Source organism: Vespa crabro, chromosome 9, assembly GCF_910589235.1.
Source record: "Vespa crabro chromosome 9, iyVesCrab1.2, whole genome shotgun sequence".
NCBI lineage: Eukaryota > Metazoa > Arthropoda > Insecta > Hymenoptera > Vespidae > Vespa > Vespa crabro.
This window is the reverse complement of record NC_060963.1, coordinates 8,024,259-8,048,282: the sequence shown is the minus strand read 5'-3', so window position 1 is coordinate 8,048,282 and position 24,024 is coordinate 8,024,259. Positions and strand designations below refer to the sequence as shown.

At 41.9% G+C, this 24,024-nt stretch overlaps 1 protein-coding gene across 1 annotated transcript in view; it reads left to right on the top strand.

The window, feature by feature from the left end:
* The first annotated feature begins 1,427 nt into the window (after positions 1-1,427).
* The window catches only part of LOC124426783, a 33,161-nt gene continuing 10,564 nt past the window's right edge, over positions 1,428-24,024 (top strand). The window contains exon 1 of the mRNA XM_046968891.1: positions 1,428-1,629. Within this exon, the coding sequence (XP_046824847.1) occupies positions 1,428-1,629 (202 nt within the window). The remainder of the gene's footprint in view (positions 1,630-24,024) is intronic.

The window sequence follows — 24,024 nt, the reverse complement described above, 5'->3', positions numbered from 1 at the left end:
ATTATATAATTAAAAGTAAAAGTAATTGTCAAAATGTAAATCATTAATCCTACACATTGATATTACAATAGAAACAAAAACAATAAGAAACTTTCGTCAATCGTCCTTAAAAGATCCTTTTCAAATTTGCATCTCTCTCTCTTTTTCTCTCTCTTTCTCTCTCGTGTCCTATCGATCTCGCGATACGTATCTTCGTTTCGTCGAACGAAAGGTACCTAAATTACGATCGATCGATGCATTTATTCTCAAGGGTCAACGACCCTGGGTGCTCCTTCGAACGACTAAGTTCGCGACGAAGAAGATCGAATAAAAAAGTCGCGATCGAGCGCGCGTGCGTGCACATTTTTCCACGTGTATGCGGATACAGAGGATACCGTAGAAAGAAAGGAAGAGATAAGAGTGATGCGAGAGGAAGCTAAGAAAGAGAAAGAAAGATAGAAAGAGCAAGAGAGAAAGGGGGAAGACAAGAAAACCTTCAAGAAGTCGTCGCAAGGAAGATCTCTCGGTGGTGGCAACGATACTACCAAAGAGAAAGAAATAGAGAGAGAAAGAGAGAGAGAGAGAGAGAAGAAGGGAGGGAGGGAGAAAGAGAGAGAAAGAGGAGGAACGATGGGGAATGGTTAAGCGAAAAAAGGATCGACTCTCCGGGCCCCTTTGCCTTACAATTAGGAAGGGCCACGGGCCCCGAGTCTACGGGACATATTAAATAATTTATAATTGTTTTGCCTTGCTCAGCGATACACGTCGGCGTGGTCGTTTACACAGCAACGTACAGCGAAACTTTTTTGCTAGCTATCTTTCTTCACAAGAGAGAGAGAGAGAGAGAGAGAGAGAGAGAGAGAGAGAGAGAGAGAGAGAGGGAAAGAAAAAAAGAGAAAGAGGGACCCTTGACAATGATGGATAGTCCGATTCGCGATTATGAAGTCGCGATTCCAGCTTGTACCTACCGATACTCTTATCGCGTGTCGAAAGATCCTCTTTGTAATTCCGTGTATTAACTCGACAGGAAAAATCCGAATTCTTTTGTTTCCGAATGTAGGTCAATTATTCTCAAGGTCGAATCGATATGTAAGATGTTACAGAGAGACAAATAATTATCAGTGAAATTTGAAAATAATATAAGATTAAATCGTACAGTTAATCGGCATTTCACATAGAGATTCTCATAAAGATTATCGAAGAGATAAGTCGATTTTCATTACGAAGACTCACCAACGACGAAGATACCAAGATTCCAAACGAAACGCGAAGGTTCTTTCTCGGATGGACGCGCGAAGTAAGACTCAAGAGATGGACACGAAAAGAGTCTCGCTTTTTTCGCGCTGACACAGCGCGGCGTCGATCTATTTATTTAACCGCCACGTACGGCGCGCATCCGGAGGCGAGACCAACTAAAATTCCGGCGGCGTGTTCATCCATACATATCGATGAGGAGCTCCCGCGTACGAGACTACGGTGTCGGTGTACAAGCTATAAAGGATGTGCCCCGTACGACGCGACGCGGCCCGACGGCGCAAGAAGGACGAGGGGAATCGCGAGGACAACGGTCGCAGCGTACCATCAAGGATGACGTATGGCCCAATCCTCTTCCTCTTAACTTCTTCGCTTCCCTATGCAAGAAATTGACTGGTGAGTCTAATCAAAATCAATTCAATTATCAAAAATATTTTTTCACTTTTTTCGGCATAACGATTAATCTGTAATAAAATTATCCGACATTTTCATATTTTTCCTGTTATCAACTCTGATTCGTTTTCATTTCGATAAAATAAACGAGGTTGATGTGATTTAAAAAAAAAAAAATAAATCGGAATTTTTGTAGATACTTTACTTTACACCGGAGTAACTCATAAAATTATGCAGAGGTCTCTTCGAGAGCCAAGGAAGACAGCTGACAACCAGGTTTAACCTCGCTGTCGTCTCTCGTTTATGACAAAAAGAGAGAAGGAATCCGGCAATATGGCGCTGGTGGGTTATTAAAGATGGCAGAGCTACGTGGCCTCGGAGGGACGCAACTCTCGCGTCGCTTTCTTGTCGCAGCGAGAGCGTTGCTTACGCCATATCTGAATGCGAGAGAGGATCGAACGGTCGTTTCTCTGTCGAAAAGGAAGGACAAAGCTACTCGCGGATAAATTACTTGTCTTCTCTCCTCCTTCTTCTTCTTCTTCTTCCCTTTTCGAGCGACTCGTAAACGCGCGAAAACGATCTTCCCCTGACGAACTTGCGACGCCTTCGTTTTCGCGCCTTTGCGGACGTCCGATAAAGGAGTGCAAAAGAGGATGAAGCGAAGGAAGAAAAGGAGAAGGAGAAGTAGGAAGAGGGAGAAAGAAAAGAGAGGGTGGCATCCGAGTGCCGGCCTCGTGCTTGGCGTGCCAGCCAAAGTCTGCTCGGCAGAAACGCATGCACGTCCGACGTCCGACGTCCAAAGTCCGATGTATATAATTTATGAAGTATCTGCATTCCTCGCAATGATAAATCAAGCCGCCACCCCGCTAGGAACAGCGAGCATTTGAGGCGCTCGATGGCCATCTCGGAAAGCGTTCGCGCGATTCGCACGTAATTCTTACGAATTTAGAAGCACTCTAGACTATTCGCCAGGCAAAGATTATACTTGGTTGAAAATTCAACTATACTGCTGTTTCAGCGATGTCAGCAACCTACTTGATTTAACGCATTTCTCAAATATAAAATGATCAAGTACCGTTCGAAATGGTAGATGAATTTGTATGATAGTAGTTACGAAGTATCATCATCTGTCCTTTCGATCTTTCTTTTATGTCTCCTTCTTATCGCATGAAATAGTTGAACGAATGTAATAGCTTCAATCGTTCCATAAATACCTGCCTGCTACTTATTTGTCTGGGTTTGTGTCGTGAAAGGTCTATTCAGGTCGCATGAACTGACGATGTTTACGTAATGAACTCGAATACTATAGTAGAGTCATCTAATCAAACCCTCTAATCGCGAAACATCGAGCAAATATGAGTCGAATCGCCGCGAATCGATCTACGAGATTGACTAGCAGCTAGTGTAAGGCTCTGTACCAGTGAAAATCGGAGAGAACTGTGTCGAATTGATCGGATAGGCTCGATCGAAGGAGGATAACTCGCGCATCGATTAATAAAAGGGTCGATTCGAAGAGGGCGCATTCCCTGTTGTCGTGGAAGGAAAGAGAGGAGCGCGCAATGGCGGATCGGTATAATTGAGCTACAAATTCCAAGGTGATCAAGCGGCCGTGCCGCTCCGCTCATACGAAATCAGAGTCGAATGGCGGCGAGCAGTCCGGTAACAATCGTCTCGGCAAGCTCTCGGACTTTAAGCCGAGAATACTGTCGAGCAGCCGATTCAAACGAACCGCCGTTTCAACATTCTTTGAGAGCAAAAAGCGTGCGCATGCGTGCTCACGTACGGACAGGCAACGCGGCGCAGCAACGTGCGCTTGATATGCATTCGTACGTTTAATAATTTTCGGGAAGGATTTTCTTTTTTTCTTTTTTCATTTTCTTTTATATATGTACATATATAGATATAAATATGTATATATTTCATATCGACAAATCGAAATGTGCGTAGGCACGACACGACAATTGACATATGTCGAATAGATCAATAGAAATTGAATTTTCAATGAAATGACAAAGTTGAGAATGAAAAAAGGACGAAAGTATATAGGTAAGAAAAAAAAGAGAATAAAAAGAATAAAAACAAAGAGAAGAAAAAAAGACGAAGAAACAGCAGAAGGGGGTAAAAGAGGTGCGTTGCGACCCGATACGGGCATTTCTGCCGCGACGGAATCAAAGAGTTCTCGTGAAAATACCAAGCATAGCGACGAATCCGTCGCACGGACCAAGTCGTCCTGCCAGCCTTAGATCGAGCGCGAGCTCGCGAGGAGGACGCAACGCGAGTCCACTCGATACGATTCTTTTTACGGGCGCACCCAACGCGCAAGAAACTGTCCTTCGGCAGTGACACTCACCTCTGTGTCCACCTCGCCATTCAAATACAAACATGTTTCATCAAAACATTTATTTAAAAAGATTAAGACGAAAGACACGAAAGATGAAACACGAGAATTAAATGTTTCCGAGAAAGAATTTATTTCTAACAAACGTTGCTTGACAATTAACGTAAGATTATTCAGAAAATAACATTAAGATGATAATAACCAAGAATCACATTCGTGATTGTCGTGAACCTGTCTACAAAACTTTGCCATTGGTTGATTCGTTCTACTGAAAATTACGTGTCGGTATGCATACCGCGTTGATCGCGCGAGGAATGAAAGGTACATTTTGTTATATCAAATACCTAGAGTCCGGAGACATTTGGAAGCACATGGAAAACACGTTCTTGGAATAAATTTCAATCGAACGATCGGTCGATGAGGTCCCCGAGCCAACGAGAAGAGAAGTACAAAGAAATGCCGATTCGACTATTACGAAACAAACACTGACAGATAGATAGACAGTGAGAGAGAAAGAGAGAGAGAGAGAGAGAGAGAGAGAGAGAGAGAAAAGTTTTCTTGTGATAAATAAACTATAATATTAAATGATTTACGGTATAAAAGATAATTCTGTGCGATTTATACGATTCGTAGAATTAACCGTACCAACTTCCTCGACTATTCACGTATAACGTGTATATGTATGTAAGAAACGCAACAATGTAAGGATATATCGTTAGGGAGTAATCATATCGTTCGAATTGCGTATTTTTAATTAACGATAATAAATCGCGTTTTCGCTTTGGACTTCGCATCGCAAACAACTTCCCGTCGTGGAAACGAAACTTCGCACGATTCGAGTTGCTACGCTCTCGGAGTTTGCTATTCTCTCAACGAGTTGCACGCGCATGCATTCTAAGATCGAATTACGCAAATACATCGTTACTTTCCCTTGTCCTGGTCCGCGGCCTGTTTGCTTCTCGTTCTCTGCGGAACACCCGGCGGCAAGCTTAGTGTCTCTTCCTTTCCGAACACGTACCGAAACACATAGTGTCACGACTCGCCTATCGAATCGTCGTCTATACGACCGCCGTCTATCTAACGACAGCGAGGGAGAGCGTATGACGGGGATAAGACAGCGTGGCAACCTGAGAATGGCAATAAGAGTGTTTTAATGAGAAACGTTTTCTTACCTTGTAAAACGCGATGAGGACTCTCTCTCTCTCTCTTTCTCTCTCTTTCTCTTTCTTTCTTTCGTTCTTTCTTTCTTTCCTTTTTTCCCTTTTCTAATTAGAGATCCAAAGTGTTGTTCGAGTAGAACATTATTTGCAGTCAAAGAAAGAAACTCAGACGTACGTAAGTATAATAAATTATTCTCTTAGTCAAGATCATTAAATTGAATGTAGTTAAATTTGTGGGAAACGAGAGCCAAAGACAAAACAACGTGTAGCTTTTCGAAGCGAAATGATGAACCGAAAAGAAGAAATACAGACGTAAAGAGTGAAACAAGAGAAGAAGTTGACGCGACATCCTTCGGCCGGGGGAAGCTTCGTTTGCTATTAAAAGCCACGATCTTGTCCAGAGAATCCTCATGCGAACCACTGACGATGGAGGCCACTCTTGTTTGCGCGTATTTATGCGTGCCACCTAACGTTTCTCTTTCTTCAGATACAAAGGGAAGAGGGTTCGAAAGAGAAAGCGAGATAGTCGAATCGTTCGCACGCGAATCTAGTTGCGAGTTTCTCTGTCTCTCTCTCTCTCTCTCTTTCTTGTTTTTAAAGAGCGAGAAGGGAAAGAAGAAGCGACACTCGCGAAGAAGGGAGGAGGAGGAGGGGGAGGAGGAGAAGGAGGAAGAGGAAGAGGAGGAGGAAGAGGAAGAAGAGGAGGAGGAGGAGGAGGAAAAGGAAGGAGAAGAAGAAACAACGAAGAAGGAGAAAGAAGAGAAGAAGGGCAACGAGCCACGCACAGAAAGCCAGGTGCGAACGGAATGCAGTCCAATCCATTCGCGGAATCTGATCTTGCTTTAGTAAATCCCAGCCGTGGAAAAAGCAACGTGGAATAATGCGCGGCTCCCCTTAGGACGATCGACGATCGGCAAGGACCGAGCGACGACCGACGAAATTGTCGTCGGAAGCACCGCTTTTCGGGCTGATTTCTGATCTCCAGCGAACTGGTCCCTGGGCATCACCTCGAGGGACGCCTCAGTTGGTGGGAGAACTCAAGAAAAAGCTACGACTCGATCGGTTCGAGAATGAGAGAATGAAAGATAGAGAGAAAGAGAGAGAGAGAGAGAGAGAGAGAGAGAGAGAAGCGATAATGCGATTCCGCTCCCGGGACGCAAGTTCGATGCATTTAGGTTCGGCCAGAAGATCGTTCTTCTTCGACTTTACACCCGGTTACAGATTTTTATCGATCGAACCCAACAACGATTGGCGTCAAAGCGAGGTCTGAATCACAGATCGGAGGAGTACGAGCGCGAGCGCGCGCGCGCGAACTCGGACGTAAACGTTCGAGCTCACTTACGATCCGATCGGACCAGCCGAGCAGTTCTCGATCGATATTATGCGTTCGGTAAGAAACGCGGAAAGCTCGTTTCAAGAGGAATCCTGAAGAAGGATAAGAAAAGATCGATATCGAAGAAACCAATGACGATCCTCGAAGCACCTTAACGACTTTCGGTTTTCCCGGAAAGTTTCAACTGGCGCGTCTTCGTGGCGGACGATAAATCGTCGTGTTGCACGATTAAACGACGTCGGAGCTTTCAGAATTTCACGGAAGTGGTAACGCGGTGCTTGGCTCCTTCGGTTGCTTTACTCCTTCCTAACGTTTCGCTCCTCCTTCGCGAAACCAAAGCGAAGAAAAGCTGCGGGGCGTATGCGATTTCCTCTCGTCCATCATGGCCGTTTATCTCGTTTCACTTGTTACGACAAGCAAAGTCGTTTTGTCTTTCTTCCTTCTTCGGGGAAGAGGGAAGAGTAAGGGGGAGAGGAAGAAAAGGGTTGAACCGGCATACCTACAACGCGAACAATTTGTTGCCGGATGGATAAAAACCGACCAATTAAGAGAAACTCTCGGATTGTGTCCTTCGTGTACGTAGCAATCTCGAATATACGGAGACAAAACAGATACAGGATGTTTCATGTGCATTTATCTAAACATTCTATTAAAATCTAATCATATTTGTTAAAACGATCGAATCGAAATATCGAAAAACTTTGATTAAAGATCTTTTCCTGGATCTTTGAGATCTTTTAAAAATTCTTTAATTGATCCAATTTCATTAGTATATTTTCGAGAAATAATGTCAACTGAACACCCTATATGTATGGTGCTAGCGCACCACATACACGTAACCACGTAACACGAAGAGTATTAACACACAAGGTTCGGCTTGGAAGTTTGCAGTTCTCGACTCTCTCTCTTTCTCTTTCTCTCTCTCGGAGATTTTTAATGAGACCGAAGGGACGTTTAGCCCGCAAATTATTCTGTCACGGCGCGTTAACGTCGCCTATTTTCTCCGAGCGTTCGCCGTTTTAGTTACGACCCGCTAATGAGCCGCGCTCGAGTCCGTTAAATTTTGCGATCGTAAAAATGACGACTTCATGTCGGTACGGTGCGTTAAAGCTCGACTACTGTGGGAATTCTTTGATCTATACGGTGTCTTGAAAAGCACGAAAAACTTTCATCATATAAAATATAAATTTTGATTTTACGAGATAATGATCGAATAAAAATTTGTTAACGAAAAAGATGATTATAAAAGATTCTTTTTTTGTTTAACCGATAAGATCGTCAATTTCGTAAGGGTACGGTTAGCACCTTTGCTAAAAGGAATAAATTTCGATGGACATGGCCGAGCGCTTGGTTAACCGTGCGAACGTTCCTGCTCTTGCGTTTTAGCCCTTTTTCCCTTTCTCGTCTCTCGGCGAACGCGCGCATTTGCATGGTGCAATATCGTACGTTCTTAGGCGGCCAATTACGCGAGTCGATTCTGGAAGCGATAGGTATCGAGCGGGGCCCTACCGAAGGAAAGACGCCACACGAGCGTGCCTACGGAGAGCCCCCTCCCTCAGTCCCCCTTTTTCATGATACATTGCGAATCCGCACGCTAACCCAACGATGCTCCATATGTTTCTTCTCTCTTTCTGGGTCCACGGTAGGTTGCATCGAGTTAAAGAGAGAGACAAGCAGAGAGAAAGAAAGAGGGAGAGAGAGAGGTTAACACCCAGGAAGTAGCTCGAATATCGTTAACCCCTCTTCTTCTTGTCAATGTTTTCACTTTTTAAAATATTGAAAAAAAATATTAAAAACTGAGAAAAAAATATTAAACGCTTTGAAAATAAAAATATGGCGAAATTTAAAGCCAATTCGTAAGTCTTGTTCGTAATCGACACGACGATGGAATTCGTGCGTGATCCGAGTGAACTGATATACGATAAGCAGAAAAACGTAGGTACTCGATGCCACGAGGCTCCTGCAGAGACAATACCTTCGCATGTCTGCGCATTGGAATATCTTCAAGTTGGAATAATTTTTATAGCCGTTCTCAATGCCGTTTCTTAACAGCAGGGGTTAACATAGAAAGAAACATTATAGCCCGAGTGGGATTCCGTGCGGAGTTCTCGTCACAACAAAGGAAAAATAAGTGTTCCTTAAGGAGGCTCGAATAAATGCAGATTTTCTTTTTTATCATAAATTAATGCCGTTCAAGGAATGAATAATTCAAGGGCCGTTACGTTTCGCGTTTGAAAGCAAAAGGAAAACGATCATTTAATCGAGATTACGATCGAACGATCGAACGAGAGTACAAAAGAAGTAATACGCGATCGTAGATTAATTTAAAATCATAGATCGACTAGACTATAAAGTTGAAGTTGGAAATAATATACGAGTTGATAAGTTCAAGACGATGTAGGTTCTTTTAATTCAGGATAAACGCGAAGAAGCAAGGTGATTAAAGCTAGGAGAGAACTAATTGTGAAAAGGGGGGAAATATACTTAGCTACCCCGTGAGATTATCGGCATGAGCAGGAAACGCAATTTTCGCCGCGCACGCGAACCCCGTCCATAGTTGAGCGTGTGCACGCGTATACCAAGTGAGAGAGAAAGAAACATGTATACGATTCATTCTAGCCGATGCTACCTATTTCGCAGCTTAATTAATACAAACATATACTGTCTTTCTCATCCATCACGATATCATATTCCGCGTTAGTACATTTTCAGTGTCTTATTGTTTAGAAAAATGCTCGCACCATTGTATTCCGAATCGAATCAACGAAGGTACGATTATTATGTACGATGGGATTTGAAATAATTACGACGATCGTAATGCACGTGACATGACCCGGTTCGCCATAAAAAAAGAAAAAGGAAGAAAAAGAAAAAGAAAAACAAAAAAAAAGACGACGTCAACGAAAGAATTATTCTAAGAAAAAGATGTAAACGAAAAGAAGTTTCGTTTTATTCGTTGACTTCCATCGAGATTTTATGTACCTACTTGCAGGAACGTCTTTACGTCAGCTTTACACGAACGAGGTAGAACGCGTTCATAAGATCGAAGATCGTAGAAAGAGAGCAAAACGAGGGAGGTGCTTGCCGTTAAACGGCAAGACTAAAACGATCTGCTTAAGGTACGTAAACGACGTGCACGAAGAGCGAGCGTAACACAACGCGTAGATAAGATCCTTCGGGAGAAGAAAGTGGGAGCGAACTCAGCTCGTTCGAGCTTACCAGGCTGAGCTGAGCTAAACTGAGCTGAGGTAGGTGTAGCTAACATATGCAGGAGTGCGACAGCAACGGTGCCAACTCGCTTTTCTTCGTTGTTGCCTCCTCCACGATTCGCGGGTGTAATTGGCCAGGAACAGAAAGACGGAGAGAAAGAAAAAGAAAGAGAGAGAAAGAGAAAGAGAGAGAGAGAGAGAGAGAGAGAAAGAGAGAGAGATTCTATCAGAACGAAGGATCGAGATTCTCGCACCTCGTGACCACGCTACTCGTTCGATACTTTCTTGCGATAACGCATTATGCCAAATCGATTGACCTTTTTACTCTCTCTCTCTCTCTCTCTTTCTTTCTTGCTTTCTTTCTCTTTCCCTTTCTCTTTCTTTTTCTTTTTCTCTTTCTCTTTCTTTTTACGTACTCGCTATTAAGATTGAATTTCGATAATATCGAGTAAATAAATAAACATTTTATATATCCATTCTATTGGATTTCATTTTCAAAGTCGATAGATTCGACCAATGCCGTAGATTCACACATAGGAGAGAAAAGAAAGGGGAAAAAGGAGAAGTCAAAGTTGAATTCTGATGCCACCCAGCCAGTAAACTGGTTCTATACCTCGGTCCGTAGAAACAATAGTAATACCTGGCGTGCAATGGGTCAATGAGGTGCTTGTTATGGTGAACACGAAATACTTTGCATACCCCATAGATATTCATCGGGCGGTGCGACACGGGTAGACTCGCTTCCCTTCCTCCTTCTCCTCCTTCTCCTCCTCCACCTCTTTCTCCTTCTATGTCTTACAATCATTCTTCTACAATCGTGGCCCGAGTGAAACTCGGGAAACTCATCACTTTTATAAACGTCGCGTCGATCAACGTGCGCCGAAGGCGCGTAATACGAGGTTGAGATCGGTCGTGTGATATTTCGTAGCGTTGACACTTCGTTGCAAAACTAGCTGTTAGACTTCCGCCTAACAACCGAGCCAGAAGACCCCCCGTACGATGATCGTCGCATGAAGAATTTTCATAAGTATGTGAAACGAATCGTGCGCTGACTTTTCTACGAGCCACTCCGACCAATCTTTCACGTGTTTTCTTTTCTAAAACATTTAGATACATGTTAAATACGTTTTCACACTTTTTTCATAGAAAATAACTAATTAACAAAATCAGTAAAATTAGGGTGTTAATAAGATACGATTCGCATCTGCTTCTTCATATCCACGAGTTTATTTTTCTCTCTCTCTCTCTCTCTCTCTCTCTCTATCTCTTTCTATCTATCTATATATCTCTGTCTCTTCGTCTTCTTCTTCTTTTCTACTCTTCAAAATGTGAAGAGTTCGTGCGAGTCTCATCGACATGCCTCTTCGCTATAACTGGTAACCCCATATTACGAATGTTTGTCGATGAACGATAAACGCACGCATCGTAATTATGCACGTAATTCACTTAATTTGACGTTTCTCCTTCGTTACACGACCGTGCGTGTCCGGAGGTAACGAACTTTATTGGTAAGACCGATTTATCGTACCACCCGATCTCACACGACTTCTGCCCTCTTGTTCTCCGAGCAAACTGTGTGCGGTTAGCCATTTATACTATCGACGTAGACACGATTTTCTCACCTATTTTGTACTACGTGATTGAATTGAGTTCTTCAAATGAAACTTATATGGGTTAAATGAAATAACATCGTGGAACGAAATTTGTCAGTAATCGTCAGGTTCGATTGATGAAAAGAAAGTTTTAATGTTACTTAAATTAACGTAATACCGCTGCATGGTTATTTAAGGGTTAATAATGTCGGTCAAGATTACAAGTCGAACCACGTTGCTTATCGAAGATCGAGGCGAGAGAGCCAATGGTATTACAATAACGATCGCGAGTTCAGGTTATTCCTTTAAACGAGGGAGAAGGCATATCGCAGACGGCGTTATTTATATGCGCGCTTGCAGATGAGTCTCCGATAATGCAACGCGCAAATATCGCACCGACCTGCTGCGTTAAACCGCGTGTGCGAGAACGTATGTACGTGTGCGAGCACGAACCGGACTCGACTACATCTATAAACACGCACGTCCTTATGGCCTGTAGATTTTCAACCTATCCTACTTCGTTATGGAAACAAAGCTGTTTGATACTCATGCCATGTGCGACGTTAAACGTTTTAATGCAAAATTTTAATAGCTCTTATCGCGTCTACTGGTGTTTTAAAGGATTTATTATTATAAGAGGAGTCTATCTATTTTTTTAATCATTTTTCATTGCATTCATACCATTGTTCGTTCGGAAACACATTTTTCATTTTGAGAATAAAATATTAGTAATTATAGATAATAATTAATTGTTGAATTATCCATTTTGAAAAATGCGTAAGGACTGCGCATGAGCAAAAAGTCTTTGATTTTTAGTTCGTTCTAGCGAAGAAAGCAAATTTCATTTTAATATTTTTAAATACCCGCGTTTTATAGTGATTTACAGAAATTTTATTTTACTTTTTAACGAGATAATTCCCTTGTATACTTTGCGCTCGATAGAAATCATTTTACATCGTAATATTAATCGTGATTACTTCTGTACAATGTATTAGTGTACAAAATGACAGTAAGGAACAAAAAGTAACAAAAGTGAAAAATTCTAATTTACTTGAAGAACATAATTCAACGCGTGTACGTTTAATGGACAAATTCGAATCGTCTGGCACGATCGACAGATGGATATTCTCTGGTGCAGGTGTTAATGCAGTGAAAGACGTCGTAGTAACGAGGATCGAATGGATTACACGTGTGCGTAATGACGTTGCGTCGTGCGAGCTCCTGGACTACCAGTCCATTGCATTCCGCGAAATTGAACTCTATCAGCAGAGAAGATGACTACGACACGGGGTTAATAGAGATCACTCTTCTATCTTACCGAATAGATGGCATAATTATATATATATATATATATATATATATATATATATATATATATATATATATATATATATATTTATATATATATTACACACACATACACACACATACACACACACATATATATATATACACACACTTGTCAAAATTATATTAAAAATAACCAATTTGTTTTAACAAATTTAAACAAATCTGGATAAAATTGGATAAATTAAATTTCAGAAAAATGATAAATTAATAAATGAATTTACTCTCTCTCTCTCTCTCTCTTTTTCTCTCAGGAGAGAAAAAGAATATCGATCGTGCGATAGATAAATTTACCAAAGAAGATTTCTTTAGATCTGATGCAATGCCGCAAGCCGGTAAGCCAGTGTAATTTTACGAGAGTGCGAAGCACGATGCATCCATCTGTTCGTTTTTCATAGATGGTTAGGCGGCTCTATTACGATTAATCTAATCGGAACGACCATGTAACGAGCTCTAATTCGAAATCGCATTTACGGACGATCGGTAACGGTATAGAAATTGCCTCGTTGTCTCGCATTGATAGTTAACCGGTACGTTACGTTTTACGGCAATTCTCGACGATCTCCTCAAGAGACTTTCCAAAATATCGTTACGAAGATAAGATCGTGGAATATAAAAAGGAGAAAAAATATCGAGTTACTTTGTCGGATAAAAGAAGCTTTGTGGTTAAGGTTCCTTCTTCCTTAGACGATTTGAAATCATTAGAGGTATCGTTCGTAAACGAGAAAGTTCTAATCGAAATAGATTTGAAAATGTTAACTTCACGAAGCCCTACAAGGGCGATCACCATGAACGATGAACCATGTGTAATTCCAGCTTTTTTTGTTTTCTTTTCATTTCTTTTTTCTTTTCTTTTTTTTTTTAAATTAAACCGCCTTCTTAACCATCAAGGAACGTCGTATCCTTTCTTCTCGCTCTCCTTGTCCTCTCGATCTCTCGTCTTTCATCGTTTTCTTATTATCATTATTTCGCGATAAAGGTATGAAATCATCGAGAAATGGTCTGCCGGAGTTATCAGGTTCGTTCGAGTAAGAGGAGAGCAGGTATGTAAGAGATGCTCATGCTGATATCTAACCGATCGAGATCTAATCGAATATTACGGTTAACGAGCTGTCACGCCTGCTTGAGCACGATTTTTATCTTTCTCTCTCTCTCTCTCCCTCTTTCTCTCTCTCTCTCCCTTTCTGTCTCTCTGAATCGAATCTGCCCTTTTCTCTTCCACAAAGTTCTCTCACTCTTATATCGTATCATCGTCAGAGTTGCGTTTATGTTAAAAATCGTAAAAATAACGTTCTTCTTTTCTTTTTCTTTCTTTTTTGTGAAAAACGTCAAGCTCGTAAAGCAGTTTCTCGATTCACTTGGCGCGCGTTAATTTGTCATGAAGGCGTAGCTCGCGGTTTATTGCGAATGACCTTGGAACGAATGCAAAAAGTCGCGGCTTTCAAGCGGCAGAGAAGAAGATTCTTGAAAGAGAACAACGAAGGTGGGATGACCCGGTTGGTTAACGACGTGGGAACAGCCTATGGGTACCACCTTCCACGTCGTCGACGAGTCGATCTTTCTCGTCCTCCCCTTTTCTCTCTGTCTCTTCTTCGTCTCTCTCGTCTGCTCGAGCCCGCTCCGGCAAGCTAGGTGACATGATTGCATCGCTTATTGGCCCTGAGATTCCATCCTCGGCCTCCCTTTCGTCCGGTTTGGCCTGATTGGCCGGGGTGCCGCTGTTTCTCCCTGACGCTTCTTCGTCTCCTTACGTCGCTACCATCCTCGCGATCTTATCCGCGGAAATGATCAAGCGTAAGAAGCAGCATGCGATAAAAGTTGCCACGACGTGACTGAACGAGCTCCTCTCTCCGATCTAAGGAAACGCCTCGAATATATGTATGTATATACTTTAAACTATGCGAGCCTTTACTTTACTGTCATGAAAACAATTTTTTACATTTTACTAGCATACATATGTATACGGAATATTAAGAATACAGAAAATTTAGATCATTTTACAAAAACAAGGAAAATCCATCATGCATAGATTCCATTTACGCGATAATAAAGAGTATAAACATTTATCTCGGCTAGCCGCATATTACGCAATAGCAAAAGAAAACAAAATGATTTTCATCAACACCATCGAGATTCCCGGTTCTGACGTCTACTAGCTTCTACCATGTACCATTATAAGAGACTAATTACTACACTGCCCTGTCCAGTTGGCATATACGAACAGACTTCGACGAGGATTTGTTACTTGTTCGAGCCTATTGGAAGGACGCCACGTTTTCCGCGATACTCGGAAAACCGACTCCATGCCTGAAAAGTCGAAACGATTACTTTTTTCCTATTACTTTTTTTGTACCCCTACACCTCTCTCCCACCCTGTCTTAGATTCCACTTTAGGTATTAGCTTGTAAAATGATCTTCGATATCGTTAGAAAACATTTTTCTTATAAATTTCTCTTTTCTAACGATTTTTCTTTAACAAACTCTTTCATAGATTCGTCGTAAATTCAATTAGCAATATTAATTCTAAAAGGGTTGCAAAAGAAAAGGGACACGGTCTTATAGTGGCAAGTTTGATGTTTTAGCAATCTTTGCCTGGAGAGAATTACTTCCGAGAAGTTCCGGCGAGTCTCGCAGTACGTGAAATTCAAGAACGTCGACGGGAAGTCGTCTCGTTGAGTCGTACCACGTCGTTTCGTGTCATACTTGCTTTGGTCACCATATATAGGGGTAGTAGCAAAGGATAAGAGGATGGCGGAGAAAGGGAGAAGAATATTACGGCCATTAATCAACGCCAAAGACCCGCGGAGGTGACGACAGTCTGACAGTCCTCTTCTTCGTTGCACTCTAGATTTTGCCCATCGTCGGATACTTTGCTCTGCACTTTGCACGGAATTCCACGTGTTCCATGAAAGAGCCGAGACTCCCGAACGAAAAAAGGATCTCGGTGCGCCGGCATTGTATTGCGACGCGATATACAGAGGTATCCTTTGAAGGATAAACAAAGAGCAAGCACTGTGTTACCAATCTCAGAAAATAATCGTTTCAGTGAAACGTTCTGCGATATCGAAATTCGACACAAATTGCGTCTATTAAGAGAAAGAGAAAGAGAGAGAGTGAGGGAGAAAGAGAAAGAGAGAGAGAGAGAGAGAGAGAGAGAGAGAGAAAGAGAAGGAGAGAGAGAGAGGGAGAGAGAAAGAAAGAGAACAAAAAAGAAAAAGTATTGCGAGTATATTTAAAGCTTGGAGCTCTTTTTGTTAGTATCGCATTTGAACGGAGCGATAGGAAGCCGTTGGAAAAAGCTCGCTGGACAATGCTCGCGTCGCAATATCTCGCGCTCGATGCGAGATGTGTTTTTAATTCCGCATAAGACCGGTACGTTCGCTCGCGTCGAGACATGGCAGGGTGGGTGGATGGTGTGGGAAGGGGTGGTGGACTCGAGTTTTCCCCGGGGAGAAGACGTTATTAGCGGGGGCATTAATCAGAGCACGCCTAGCTGTAGTTGCCTGCGGGACGTGGAAATGGAAGAGAGGCGAGGAGAAAGACGAAGAGAGAAGGGAGGAATAGAAGAGAGAAGAAAGGGGATGGTAGAGCTGGGATGGTGTGAGTTGAGATATGAAACGAAGGAAAACTCGGCGAAGCCAGCCACCCCTTCGTCTTCTTCTTTTCTTCTTTTTCCTCTTCTTTCTCGCATCCACAACGGAATCTCTTCCTCTTGGTTTCCCTATAGCTTTTCTCCTTACCCTCCCGAGAACCCCTCATCCTACGGGCGAAGGAGGAGGGCAGCGCCTCGGCACGGCTCACAGATGAAGCGTTTTAATGAAAAGATGGCGTCGCGGCAGAAGGAGGTGGCGGAGGTGAAGGTGGAGGTGGAGGTGGAGGTGAAGGTGGAGGTGGAGGTAGAACGAAGGCGGAGAAGGAAACTGAGAGGGTTGCTTTAGTTCGCTCATCAGAAAGCACTGCATGAGTCGAGGCTCAAATGAAATTGCCGCTATAAAAATGATGCTCGTGTATATGCCCCGGGTATTAGGTAGCAGGAAAGGCCGAGGTTCGCGTTCCACCCGTACAACTATCCACTCACTCCCTTATTTTTTTCTTTCTTATTCTTTCCCTTTTCGAATACGTTCGCTTATATTTTCTATTTCATCTCGAGACACTGATTTCCGATTTCTCGTTTCGATTCGACTATCGAAGAACAAGAGAAAACTATATCCCTATCTCCGCCCCCGTTCGATGGAAACTATTCTTTCTTCACGGCTTCCGTCACCAAGAAAAGACGACTCGAGTTCGATCGAAGGAACGAGCAATCGTCGTGGAAATAATGTCACGAGCCTCCGCAGGATTTATTGTGCACCGAGCAACGTTATCCGCAGTCTCTTCTTATCGTTCACTCACCCTCGCACCAGAGACAGCGGAGTGAGTGCGCTCGCGCACATAAAACTACGCACACCAACAAAGAGCACCTTCATTTTTCTTTTACATTCGCGGCCGGCGAAAGAAAAATCACCAGTTCTCATTACGCTCGACACGTAGGCAGCTTTATGAGTCCCTCCTCTCTCTCCTACCGGTTCTCCGGCTTTGCCCTATCTCTCTCTCTCTTTCTCTTTCTCTTTCTCCTTCTCTCTCTCTCTTTTTCTCTTTTTCTCTTTCTCTCTCTTTATTTTTCTCTTTCCGTTCGCGAGGCCTTCCACCTCAGTCTCCTCCTCTCGAGCCGCGTGCGTTTCTCGCCTTTCCCCTCCCGTCCTCTACCCTTAGTCGGAACAGACGCGCGCCGCGAAAACAAGAAGAAGAAGAAGAAGATATTATTTATTTCGTAAATTAACTCCGTTCCCGGCTACGAACGTGACTGGAAAATCCTTTCTACCTCCACCGCCGAGCTTTTCCGCTTTTATTAATCGGCACCATTCGACTTGGCTAAGATCTCCGACCACCCTCCTCCCACCACCTTTTCTAACTCCCTTTTGTCTTCTTCGAGCAAGAACTTCCTCATCGTAATCGAAATCACCCTTCCATTTGCTCTTGGTATGTAATTAATGTTATAATCTTCCCTTGGAATTCAACCTGCGTACATGTATCCAAATCTTTTTTATAATCTGTTTTATAATAGTTTAAATTCGTAATTAGATTTAAATGCAATAACAAGTCATTTTATCGTTTTTTTATCGTTATTTTATTGATATGTAAAGTAAGATGTCTGCGTCTAATACTAAATTATTTAATAAAAGTTTAAATATTAAATGTTTTTAATGGCTATAAAAAATCGCAGACTTTTTCATCGCAATCAGTTCGGCGATTCCTTAGGCTTCTCATCGAAGGGTAGTTTTTCACCTAAACGCGAGAAGACGCGTGCGTGACGTGCAAGTAAAACTACGGATGTGCCGTCCCTCATTCATATTTTGTTTATTGTCATTATTTCTTCCGATTCATTAACTTCGAGCGTGCCTTTATCACCCACCGAAAGTAAAAGCGAGGAAGGTTAGAAAAACGATCCGAAAGAGACACCGATCCGTAGAAATGAATGCTGTGTGTTGGTCTTATCCCTAAGTTAATTATCTCTACGAAGAATGAACTAAGGGAACAACGAATTAAGTCGAATCGATATCGAACTTAATGGCGATCAAAGAATAAAGAAAATGATTATATTTCGATATTCGTCTGTTGTTGATAAGTTAGATATCTTCAAAACAAAAAAAAGGAAAGAGAAAAAGAAAAAAAATGATTATGAACGAAAAAACTTCGAAAGAAAATGCGAGCGTAAAAGGATGAACAAAAAAATAGAAGCGTCCGATAGAATGATTCTAAAATCAATACGAACATAGAAAAGTACAGATGATAAACGGTGGTCCAGCCAGTTGGCGCGTTCGATCGGCTCGAACCGATCACGGGTTAAATATTATACAAGAAACCCTATAAAACTAGGTAGAAAGGCTTCGTCGTTCAGCATCGCATCGAAGGGTATCGATCACGTTATTCTGTTGAGCTGATAACGGCAGCATACGAGCGGAAGCAACGAGTATACGTGACCGTCACGTGCTTTTTATCACAACGAACGGAATAGTTTACGATCGGTCTGTGAACGCTCGATAGTCGCTTGTTTCGCGTAGGATATTCGAAAGAGAAAGAAAGAGGAAAGAAGAGAGGAAGAAAGGAAGAAAGGAAGAAAGGAAGAGAGGAAGAAAGGAGAAGAGAGAGAGAGAGAGAGAGAGAGAGAGAGAGGAGAAGACGCAAGAGACACTGGGAGAATCCAAGCGCTTTATATATGCGATGCTTATCTAGCAGAAACGGCCTGGTAGCCCGTTCTATGTCAATGCCGGTATCGTTTCCTTTTTATTCGACTTATTTATAGCGATATCAAAACTCATTGTCGACTATGCTCGAACAAAATATATGCTAGCTACGTTTCTCATTAAAAGATTCATATTTCTTAATATCATTTTTATAGCTCTTATCCGACAAGCGTGTAAAATTAATCCAAGATTGTTTTCGAATTAAAAGATAAGTTCTTACGACTGAACGTTCTTTTAAGTATGACGGTTTACATAGAATGGATTAATATTTAAAAAAATAAAAAAAAAGAAAGAAAGAAAAGAAAAAAGAAAGAGAAGAACCGGATCGAGGGCGATATAATCATGTGGTTATAATTGAGATCACCGGCTATTATTATTCTGTCCGACTGTGAAAAATGGTTTCCCCAAACAAATTTCACGGAGAAAAGGGAAGTCGATTAAGGTACAGCTTCCACGTCTAGTCGTAATTATCGTATTATATAGTACGTATCGTTGGTAATTATGAGAGACCTCGAAAAAGGTAGAATTCAAACCCTACTAGCCGCCATTATAGATATTTTGGAAATTGTTGGGCCGCAAAAGTTAGCCTGAGGTAGGCAGCCTATACAAATCATTTTTAGACTCGGCCTATATTTATAGACGCGAGTCACTATAAAACCTGCGACGTATACAAATCATTCTTTCGGCCTGTGTTTTGCGAGACAGCCGTCAAGAGAAAGATAAAAGTCGGCCGGTTGGCGGGGGAGTGGCCGTTGCACGTTCGGTGGCTCGCGACTGCAAAAGATACCTTGTTATTAGCACGATTATTGTAAGTAAAAGAAAGAATCGTAAGCAGAAAGGCCAAACATCTATTATTATGGGCATAGCTAATTAACAACGTGGTTCTATAAATAATATCGTATATCCCGAACGTAGACGTGTAATTTTTATCGATCTTAACATCTATTGTCTCTTAAAAATGAAAATGGATTCATTCGCGGGGCAACAGATCCACCGAGTCAATGATCGCCGAGATGTTTCTCAGTATTCCGCGACGTTTATTTCTTCGGCCCTACGTGCCCTAACGTGCCTCGATTTCCCCTTCGCCCTTACAATCAGCGTAACTCGACTTCCCAGTGCCGTCTTTATCGGGTCTTCATGGACGTTAGATAAAATATATACATTAAAATACTTACGTATAATATAACCGGGTTTACTACGAACGAATTTAAATCGAGGAATAAATTATTATGTATCGTTAGTTCCTGAGGACTTGTTGACGGTGTTGTTAACGTTATCGTTGTCGAGTAAATTTGAAAAATTCACTATCCCCGGGAAAAAAACTTCAAAGAAGAAAGAAATAGAAGACGACAGGCACTGAATTTCGTAAGTACGCCACTGTCAAGAGTTATTACCCGCGGCGGACGAAGGTTTAATAATGCTAGTTGGAATTTTACAACTATGAATGCAAGGTAAGAACATGCAAGCACACGGTGTAGCAGCGAATAGGGAGCATTGAATTGCAGATATGATAATTTAATAACGTTAACGGCCCTGCTTACCGAGCCACTGTTGGGAGGGGCCGATGAAATAGGGACCAAGATAGTACTAAGGATGCTTACACGTATTATTTCTTCAACTCTGGAAAGTTGGCTGTTCCAATTCCCGACGGGATTTATAGTGTTCTTGATCGAGATCCTCTCTATCAGTACGTAACATTCGATCGATTCAGATATTACCGATTTATTTATCATCAGCCATGTATAAAGTATTTCCGCGTTATTATTATGATGCTATAGTGTTTGAATCGAAGGTGTGCGTATCATGTCCCTTTTTATCACTATGTAGGAAATGTAATCGGTTGAAACTCGATGACGAACGACGTTACCGTTCACGTTTAATGACGCGATTTTACACAGACATCGACAATAGGAACGCTCGCTCGTCCCTTTGCGTCGAACGATCGATCGGACGACGTTTAATTACTTTACGAAAGCGCGCATCGGCGACTAGTTTTCGTTCAATCAAAGAGACCTTCCAGAAAGGGAGGATACGCTATGATCGTAGGATACACGATCTATGCTTTTCTCCGATTATCGACCATCGGTCCGAACTCTAAAGGCTTTCGATTTAAAACAGGACGTATAATTGCAATCTCCTAGACTCGCTCATTGATTCTTTCTCTCTCCCCCCTCTCTCTCATTCTCTTTCTTCTCTCCCCATCAAATTCCATGCCATTGCACTCGAGCGCCTTCGAGATGCATTTATGGTATTTAAGCGCTCATTACCGTTTTTTACCCTACCCACGACTTGACGCTTTTACAACTTTCATCCGACGGTATCTTACTTTTTATGTACTCCCCGTTGGCAAGCACTTATTTATCTATAACGAAACGTACATTACGGCCTGATAATTCTCTCAGTAGGTTTACATAAATTTGTTTCCTCAATATCGCATAAAGCCGACGTAATCAAACCAGTTGCTTTCCCTATGCGCTTTTCTCGTCGATAATTTATTAACGGTTTTGCTTATAATGATTTTTCGACTTTTAAAAAATAAACAAATAAAAATAGAGAGGAAAAAGAAAATAAGAAAGCAAAGAAGAAAATTTCGGCTAAACAACAACGGCAACAACGGTAACGATCCCGAAGGGAGAAAAGAGGCGAGAGAAAGAGTAGGTGGAAGGATAGAAAAAGAGAGAGAGAGAGAGAAAGAGAAAGAGAGAGAGAGAGCGAGAGAGAGAGAAAGAGAGAGAGAGAGAGAGCGAGAGAGAGAGAGAGAGTGAAAGAGAGAGAGAGAGAGAGAGAGAGAGAGAGAGAGAGAGGCGAGGTGAGCACGGCTGCCGTGGTGATTCAGGACGATCCTGCTTATTAAGTGGAGGCGAGTCCAGGGACGTAGAGGCCGGTGTATTATGGTCCTGGAGAGTGCCGGATGAGAAGATGGAGATAGGTGGGTATATACCGAGCGCTCGCTCTCTCGGACGCTCCACAAACCGCTATTATTTATATTAAGTTTAATGCAACTACGTGACTGAATCCTCGCCGGCTGCAAACCCCGCGCACTTCGAAAGGCCCCTCTGTATCATTAGTATACGCCTATTATTGCATTACTCCGTGCTCGGATCCACGTCGAGAAGGCAAGACGCGAGCGCGCGCGCGCGCTCGTTCGCTCACGCGGTCAAGTATTACAACGAGATGTGTATAACCCGTGCTGGACAATGACCCTCGCGAAAAACCGGACCTCTCTGCAAGATCGGATCGTCGTTTCTACCTCGTCGAATCGATCGTTCGATCGGTTTGCCGTGGTTGAAACAAAAGTTTCGCGAAACCGAAGAAACTCTATATCGTGGAAAAATTGGAGCGTGTTCTCTTTGCTTTCGAATTAATCGTTATAATCTCAACATCGTTAGAATCGATTCCTCGTAAGATTGGCGAATTACTAAAGTCTGTTTATTAAATTTTACGATGGCGTTCGCAAAAAGCGAAACTTTTCTCGGTGAGCAATTCCGAATTGTTTTTATCCTTCGTCCTGTTATGGGTTCTGCGCATTCGCGCAGTAATAATCTCTTATGCAACATCGAATAGAAAGTTAGTACAGGAGCACGAAACGTTCTCCATGTAAAAAGGTTCTTCGCATGACCTCATCGAGCGAGTCGATCACGAATATTCAGCTCACTCTTACAAACTTATTTATACATTTATATATATGTATGTATGTATACATAGAATACGCGTGAATACACGTACTACTATATTGCTAAAGATCTAAACTAGCTTTTGTTTTCTTTAAGATGCTTACGAGACAAGTTCGAATTCATTACGAAATCTTTCGAGCTCGATTGAAGCATATAATCATTAAAGGCAAGTCGATCAGTAAGGTAAAAGGTGCGAAAGACGAAGTTGCGTCTTGCAACGGTAATTTTCACTCGGCCCGTTAAAGGGATCGTGTACCCATCACGTATACCTTCCTCGAGAGCCGATATGGCGATCGTGGAAAGTTTTCCTTCTTGTTCACGAAGAATCCGAAAGAGGAGTCATAAATTATAGTTCGTCTTGTTAGTAAATACTATGAGAAACTTTACTATCGTACAAATAACGTATTTGCAATGCGTGAAGAGAAACTTGGGACTTTTCACGTACAAGTCAAACTACGCTTGATAATTTGACTTTGGATTTAAACGATCATTTATCGAATCGTCGTTTACTGAACTGAGATAACGGCGAAAGTTTTCTACCAAGATCGAAAGTACAGATGCTGCATTATCGTCGACACGAAGAACGAGATTTTATCCGTTCTATCTCGGGGTTCGAGAGCTCGATAATAACGCGACTCCGTTTCGACCATCGTTTTCGCGTCGAACAGATTCGAGATACTATTACTCGTCGAGTAACCAACGGAAATCGAATCTAGGGGAATCTATCGCTTGTCCATCCAGAGTTGCGTACGATCGTCTCTCGTTGCAAACAATGCCTCGATCTTCGTCATCTCCTTCGTGAGTTTCTTCGGAATTCAAGGAATTCATGGAATTCACTGATACCGCAATAGATTTCACGCCTTATCGAATGTACTTTGCAATTTTTTTTAATATTTCAATAAGACACGTATACAATAAATATAAGAAATTTCGGTTATAGAAACGACTATTATTATACTTTTTACGCAACAAACTTATATACACGATTATGTATGCTTTGCAAAATATCAAATGTGAAAAATACGATTTTTTCGTCTAATGAAAATTTAACTACTCTAAATAAGATGTCATTAAATAAAATTTCGTATTTAATCTCTGAAAAATACGAAGCGTTTCGAGATACTACCTTGTCACGATCCCTTACTACATCGAAAAAAATGAATCTTCGTAACAACAAAAGCTCCACACAGGAGGGACACCACCTCGAAGAATGATTACGTGAGTGCAACATTACATCGTGAAAGAACTTTATATTCTACTAACCTTTGGACCCGATGCATCCTGAACATCGTGGAATATCCAGCTGCTTTACGATCCATTAACCGATAATCGTTACAAACGAAATTCGTTTGTTCAAAGACCAGTATTTTTAAATTTCGAAAATTTTCTTAAAGATTTGATAATTTTATAAACGATTTAGCGTGTTCAAGTCGATTCTAAGAAATGGAAGAAACGATCGAG